The following is a 7,770-nucleotide window of genomic DNA, read 5'->3' as shown; positions in this document are numbered from 1 at the left end:
GGTGCTGGGGGATTGAACCGCAGTCCCCGATGCCTTGCCAAGCTTGTTCTAAGTAGGTGCTTTAGACCACTGAGCCATCTCTCCAGCCCCAAGAACCCATATTTTATAGAAATAAACACAAAAAGGGATTGCCTGGTATATTCCAGTTTGTATTTGAATAATTGTATTTTAAGCATAATTTTTATACTAATAAAAATGTGTAAATATATTTGTTGTGGGGTGCTGTATCAAGATTCATAAAATATTTAAGGATTAATATTTTGTAATATCAGCATCTCTAAAATACTTATCTTTCTTTTGTCTGTTTCTTATCTTAGAATCTGAATTACCCAGAACAAAAAGTCGTGACAGTTGGTCAGTTCAAAATTGGTCTTATCCACGGACATCAAGTTATTCCATGGGGAGATATGGCCAGCTTAGCCCTACTGCAGAGGCAGTTTGATGTGGACATTCTTATCTCAGGACACACACACAAATTTGAAGCATTTGAGCATGAAAATAAATTCTACATTAACCCAGGTTCTGCCACAGGGGCATATAATGCCTTGGAAACGTAAGTGATGTGTACTGTAGGGATTTAGGGGCTTGGTAAGGTTAGTAACTGCATGGGTCACATTTCAGAAAGGTTTTTTTTTTTTGGCTGGGTCACATTTCATAAAAGAGAAATTTAACTTTTTAAATAATTCTATCCTTTATGGTAATCTTTTGATATATATTTTTTATATGTAACAATCAGATTTTTTCTTGAGTCCAAATTGTTATCTTCAGTAGAAATTTATAGTGCTTATGGCTTTTAGTATAAACTGACTTTTTTTTCCTTCCAGAAATATTATTCTGTCATTTGTGTTGATGGATATCCAAGCTTCTACAGTGGTCACTTACGTCTATCAGCTAATTGGAGATGATGTGAAAGTAGAACGAATTGAATACAAAAAATCTTAAAGCCAGGCCTGTCTTGATGATTTTGTTTGTTTTTCATTCCCTTGTTCAATTAATCTTTAAGAGCTACACAACTGTATCACTTTTATATTTTGCAGTAAAATACATCTTCTCTGTTAGTATATAATTGCTCTATGCTTCTTGTAAACTATAAGAATATATTTAGTTTACATTACAGTATATGGCTTATGAAAAAATTACCACACAGTAAATGGTCACGTTAAGAAAAATTTATCCTCCTAAGTAACTTCTAAGTTGGTATTTGGGTGTTTTTACAAAATAGTGCATGAAGAGAAAGAATCTAGACATTCTGTATATATTTTTCTCTTCAGTACTAAATGTGTACCTTTCATTTATAATTTCTTGATAACCTGTGTTTAATTTTTAAAAACATAAAAACTTATAGAGACCAAATGAAACTGTGTGGATATAAGTATTAAAGTGAAGTCAAAGAGATGACCTTTCAGGACTCTCCTTTCTGTGTCATGTTAACCTCACATTTTATTTTCTAAATAATACATCATATTGGCATGTTAAATTAGCAGTGGTTCTTCATACTATTGCTACTACTATTTTGCAAGGCTTAACAAAAATTTAAAAAACACAAACATTTGGCTAGAAAGCGCTAGAGTAAATATATAATGTAAAGAATCCTCTTGTTGCCAAGTATGGTGGCTCACACTTACAATCTGGGCTGCTTGGTCAATTCAGATAAGAGGAGCACAAGTTTGAGGTCAGCCTAGGGAGATCCTGTTTCTAAATAAAATATAAAAAGAGTTGGAGGGCCACAGAGATAGCTCAGCAGTCTAAGCACCTGCCTTGGCAAGCTTAAGGACCTGGGTTCACTCCCCTGGTACCACATGCTGAGCCAACCACCAAAACTGAGTGTGGTAGTGCATGTCTGTAATCCCAGCGCTGGGGAGGCTGAGACAGGAAGATCATTGTGAGTCTGAACTATGTAGTGAGACCCTGTGCCCAATAAAGAAATGAATAAATATAAAAATTTTAAATTATTTTAGCTTTTAAATTGTTTTTATTTTTGAGACAGATTCTTGCAGAATTGCCCAGGCTGGGCTGAAATTTGCCATCCTCCTGTGTAAGCCTCTTAAGAATTCTGAGATTATAGTCATGTGCCACTGCTTTTGACTTACGTTCTAAATTACATTCAAGCAGCAAATATTTATCGAGCATCTTCTGTGCAAATTATAGTGTTATCTCTATTAGATGCTGTTCTATAAATTTCAGCCCAGTCAAGAAAATACTTGTAGAGAGCCAGGGAGATGGCTCAGTGGAATAAGCCAAGCACAAGGGCCTGAGTTCAATCCCCGGTTCAGCCAAAAAAGAAAAAGAAAAAGAAAAAATACTTGTAGAATGTTCTAATGTTGCCATATTAGGATTTATTGTAAATAGAAAGAATTATACAATGCTTTGTCAAAAAAAAAAAGAATTCAATTTTAACTGACAAAAAAATTCTAACTCACCTACACAGAAATACAAGCATATATTACACATAAATTCTATTACACAAGTGGTACTGGTACACAGAACTATATCAGACCAATTACAATGTTATGAAAGTTTCTAAACCAAAACGAATGACTTAATGGTGAATAACACTATCCTACACACAGAGGGCATAATTACGACGCCTTTGGCATGTTATCTGGACATCAGCTGCTGTTTGAATTCAGTAACAAGATTATCAGGTTAACATTAAATGTTCTCCCTGTTCTTCAATGGACATTGATTGCATACATTTATTTAACAGATCGTCTTCCTTTTTTTCTTCACTCATGTATGATCCAGAATCATTTGAAGAAACTGAAGGAAAAATAGTTTGTCAGTTTTGAAAATAAAGTTCAAAATACAACTTACAAAATGATCTAGCTGTGCCTTTAGCAACGACAGACTGCTTGTAATTTTCAACTTTTACTCACCTCTCTTTGCCCCAAATCTCTTAGTCTTTATTTTTTTGTTTTTATTTTATTTTATTTTTTTGGGCAGAACCGGGGATTGAACTCAGACCCTTGTGCTTGCCAGGGAAGCACTTATTCCACTGAGCCTTCTCCCCGGCTCCTTCTCTTACTCTTTAAAAAGATTCACAGGACTATATTCTAATCAAGGATCTGTATAGGAAATTCTCAGAATATCATACTCCTTTAGATTTTCAGCATCTTTTGATTAGGAAGATGTTAAAATGATCACTCATACCCTTCAGTGTCTCTCCATTGTCCTTTAGTTCCTTCTCTTGGTGGCCATAGTGATCTTTTCCCTGTCAGGGTTTTCTGTACCTGTTTTTTGGGAACACTTATTTTCTGGCTTTTTTGTTTGTTTTTCTGTTTTTTTATTTTGTTTTTGGTTTTTTTTGGAGACAGGGTCTTGCCATATATAGTTCAGGCTGGCTTCAAACTCTCAACGATCCTCCTGCCTCAGCCTCCCAAATGCTGGGATTAAAGGCGCATGCCACCATGCCCAGCTCAAACCACTTACTTTCTCCTCTTTCTTAGTTAGGCAAGTATGATACTGGCCTCAAAGCTCACTGACTGACAGAATGCCAACTTCCCCTCCTCTCTGCCACTAGAATAGGAACTAGGAAATTACTTAACTTCCATAGAATCATTTTCTAATTCTGAGAAATACTCCTGATTCTTCAGTCTGTCTTCCTATTTTGCCCTTTTCATTTTACACTATTTTATAATTGTGACATAAGGGTCCTTTCTACAGATCTTTCCAAAGTGAATTAACTTGAGCTCCATCTGTAAAATGTTGATAATCACTTGCTTAGCTTGCTTCTTCTGGTTTGTTGAATATCAAACAATGTAGTATAAATGATATTTGTCGTACTGGATGCTGTACAAAATATGTTGTCCATCCAAACATGGTACTACCTCATAAAAAAGAGTGATGACTTGAAAAGGTTACGTTTGTGGATCTGAGTTTGGAAGGATTTATTCTCTGTGAAGTCTCCAGCTTTGATATTACAAATTTACTTAGAATTAGAAATACCATCAAGGGCCAGGAGGATGGCTCAGTAGGAAAGGTGCCTGCCTGGCAAGCACAAGGGCCTGAGTTCAATCCCCAGTTATACAAAAAAAAAGAAAGACAGACAGACCTTCAAAGGCTGCAGATCTAACTCAGCAGTAGAGCACATACTTAGCATGTGTGAAGCCCTGGATTAGCTTCACCAAAAGGAGAAAAATGGCTTGACTGTCACTTCACTAAGGAGTGTTTTTTTTTTTTTTTTAATTTAGTGTGTGTGTGTGTGTGTGTGTGTGTGTGTGTGTGTGTGGCCAGCTCAGTCCACCAGGGGGCGCTGCTGGCTGGCATATGGTGCTGGGGGATCGAACCACGGTCCCTACACTTTGCCTAGCTTGTTCCAACTAGGTGCTTTAGACCACTGAGCCATCTCACCAGCCCCAGGAGTATGTTTTTTTTGTTTGGTTGGTTGGTTGGGTTTTCTTTTTTTTAGACTCTCTCACTCTGTAGTTCAGGCCTTGAGGTCTTGGCAATTTTCTTGCCTTAGCCTCCTGGGTGCTAGGATCACAGGCATGCATGTGCCGTCAAGCCTACCCAGCACAAGCAGTGTGTTCTTATAAATGAAAACATAGGGGCCGGGGAGACAGCTCAGTAGAGTAAGCACCTAAGGGCCCGAGTTCAATCCCTGGTTCCACCAAAAAAGAAAAAGAAAAAGAAAAAGAAGGGCCAGCCAAATAGCTCAGCAGATTAAAGTATCAGTAAGCAGGCGCAGGGGCGAGGGGTTTAACACCCGGGCCTGCCATGCTGGCCCTGCCCTGGGGGCATGCTGAGAGGGCGATTGAGACTGGGATTGGTGACACACGCCTGTAATCCCAGCACTTGGGAGGCTGTAACAGGAGAATCAATATGAGTCTGATCTAGTAGTGAGACCCTGAACATCCTGTAGACCCTTCCCTAAAATATAGGAAAAAATAAAAAAATAAAAGGCCAGGGAGATAGCTCAGTAGAATAAGCGCTTGCCTGGCAAGCACAAGAGAGCCTGAGTTCAATCCCCGGTTCTGCCAAAAAAATTAAAAAATAAAAAATAAACTGTTTCATATTTAGTATCCTTATCTGAATCAAAGCAGTTCATATTCTAAAACTTCTAATGTTTTCAAAATCAAACTGTCTGGCTTAATTCTTAAACATAGTGTCTTCAAAAATGCATGTATAAGGGCCAACCAAATAGCTCAGGGGATTAAAGCACCTGCAAGCAGGTGCAGGGCCAGGGCTTAATCCCCAGGCCTGCTGTGCCAGCCCCACCCCTGGGACACACTGAGACAGCAATTGAGACTGGGTACACGCCTGTAATCCCAGCTCTTGGGAGGCTATAAACAGGCGGATCACAAATCAGATCTAACAGTGAGACACCCTGTAGACCCTTCCCTAAAATTTAAAAAAAAGCATATGTGTATCTTTAAATTTCATATTTACCTGGTTGCATGAACAGTTTGCTTGGTCTTCTGAAAATCTTCAGTGACTTACATCTTATTTTAGATGCATATCCAATTTTTAACCTGTAACAAGGAGGTATCTTAGTTGTAGCTAACAAAGTAAACAGTTGTCTAATGCATGTAGAGGACCACACAAATTCTTTTCATTAGCTTCTGATGTTCCCAAAGACCATTTCATTCTCCAATTATTAACTGAAAATACAAAACTACTACTCTAGTACAATTTGAATACTCAGGCTGTTTTTATGCCCTGCCTTTTTTGCTTACAGTAATTTTTGTGCAGAAGCAACTATGTATTTCTCCTTTTAGAAATATTTGCATTATTTTGAGTTTAAATGGGATCATATTAAAGAGGCCAGTCTATATTTCTAGTTAATCAAGAAGTTTGGGCCGGCCAGATAGCTCAAGGGACTAAAGCACCTGCTTAGGCAGGTGCAGGGCCCAGGGTTTGATCCCCAGGGTGCCATGCTGGCCCCACCCCTGGGGCATGTGAGATGGCAAATGAGACTGGGCATACACCTGTAATCCCAGTGTTTAGGAGGCTAAAACCAAGGATCACTACGAATCCGATCTATGCAGTGAGACCCTGTAGACCCTGTACTAAAGGCATTAAAAAAAACTTCTACAATTCCACAAAATACACTATAAAAGAAGTGGCATATCCCATTCAATTCAGTGAAGAGAACATTAGATACTTGTGTGTGTTGGGGAGGTAGCTCAGCAGCACAGCATCTGCCTAGCAAACACAAGGTCCTGATTTCTATGTCTGGCACCAAAAAAAAAAAAAAATCTTTTTGTGCTCTTTTGTCCGTTCTATTCTGAGTTTAGTATTCGGGAACACAAATTCTCGTATCACTTAGCTAAGCTGCAGATACAACTGAATAATTGCCTCGCTCTTACTTTATAAGAAACAGGCTGGACAAGGTGGCACATGCCTTTGATCCCAGGACTCAAGTTGGTAGGACTGTGAGTTCAAGGCCAGCCTAGGCTGCATAGTGAGACTGTAGCTCAAAAACCTAAAAATGAGGCATGGTAGTACATGCCTGTAATCCCAGCATTCTAGGAGGCTGAAGCAGGAGGATCCCAAGTTTAGAGTTGCCTGGGCAACTAAGTGACATAGTAAGACCTTGTCTCAAAATTTAAAAAAAGGACAAGGAATTTAGTGTAGCGAGAAGGCCCTGAATTCAATCCTCAGTGATGGGGGGAGGGGGAGCCACAACAAATAAAAAAAACATTAAAAATGGGCTGGGAAGATGGCTCAGTGGAATAAGTGCTTCCCTGGCAAGCGCAAGGGCCTGAGTTCAGTCCCCTGTTCCACATTAAAAAAAAAACAAAAAAAAAAAAACAAAAAAACCCAAAACATAAAAAACAAACCCTTCTTTGTTTTTCACTGGCCGCCAAAGAGAGTGCTGGATGATCATTTCAGGTGAAGATGCATCTGTGCTGCTAGAAGAGTCCTCTCTTTCCCGCTGGTGTCGCCATGTAGTGCAGGGGTAATGCTGTTTCTGTGAGTAACGAGAGCTGAGGCGACTCCTGTGATGAATGATGACCCCTGCCATACAAATCACCTCTGTTAGAAGACTCACTGCAGGTGAAAGCTAGGGAGGAACTAACTGAAGGTCACCTGCCTGGCTTTACTGAGCTGCGCTGAAGCACATTCATGTACTGCCCCTTCATCAGTGTCCTCAGATAGTTTGCGCTGTAGATCTTAGCAATGCTGCACAGGTAACGCTTCTGGCCCATGGTGAGATCCGGATGCTAAAAGACAAGAGGATTTGTAGTCTGTATGGGGGAACAGGTGGCAATCTTCCAAAAACGATGCATGTTTAAGAGCAGTACCCTCTGTATTTTTTACTTAAGCAAATTCAACTACATAACTTTGCCAAGTTACAGAAATAGCCATTTAAAGACAGCAAGTGAGCTATGCCTGGAGACACACATGTAATTCCAGATACTCTGGAGGTTAAGGCAAAAGAATCCATGTTTGAGCCCAGCCTAAGCAACCCAAGACCCTGTCTCAAGTAGATGGAAAGGGCTGGGACTGTGGCTCCGTGAAAAAGCACTTCTCTAGCATGTGAACACTCAATCCCCCAAACTCCTCCACCAAAACAACACAGCATACAGAAGATTTTTTTTTTTTTTTTTGCTAATCTACTCAAGTAACTCAGATGTCTATGAGCTTTGAGAACCCAAGGACGGAGGACTTTATTGTTTTACCATTGTTTTAGTTCCTGTGTACCTCCCAATAGGGGAATCTTGCGTTCTCTTTCTCTGGGGTTACAGGCATGCACCATCATGCCCACCATTAATCCCTAGCTAAGTAGTTTAGTAAAAATTTCAAAAATACTTTTTTTTTTTTTTT

At 39.3% G+C, this 7,770-nt stretch overlaps 1 protein-coding gene across 2 annotated transcripts in view; it reads left to right on the top strand.

Moving 5' to 3' along the window:
* Vps29 (VPS29, retromer complex component) overlaps window positions 1–1,010 on the top strand; it is a 13,958-nt gene extending 12,948 nt beyond the window's left edge. Inside the window, exons 3-4 of one of the 2 annotated variants that reach the window (XM_004635911.2) lie at window positions 318–553; window positions 825–1,010. In XM_004635911.2, the coding sequence (XP_004635968.1) occupies window positions 318–553; window positions 825–942 (354 nt within the window). In that variant the 3' untranslated portion in view covers window positions 943–1,010. The remainder of the gene's footprint in view (window positions 1–317; window positions 554–824) is intronic. The other variant, XM_004635910.3, reaches the window with a different exon arrangement.
* The last annotated feature ends 6,760 nt before the right edge of the window (window positions 1,011–7,770 follow it).

This window comes from Octodon degus, unplaced genomic scaffold, assembly GCF_000260255.1.
Source record: "Octodon degus isolate 3935 unplaced genomic scaffold, OctDeg1.0 scaffold00076, whole genome shotgun sequence".
Lineage (NCBI taxonomy): Eukaryota > Metazoa > Chordata > Mammalia > Rodentia > Octodontidae > Octodon > Octodon degus.
The sequence above is the reverse complement of the archived record's forward strand: the minus strand, read 5'-3'. Positions and strand labels throughout refer to the sequence as shown.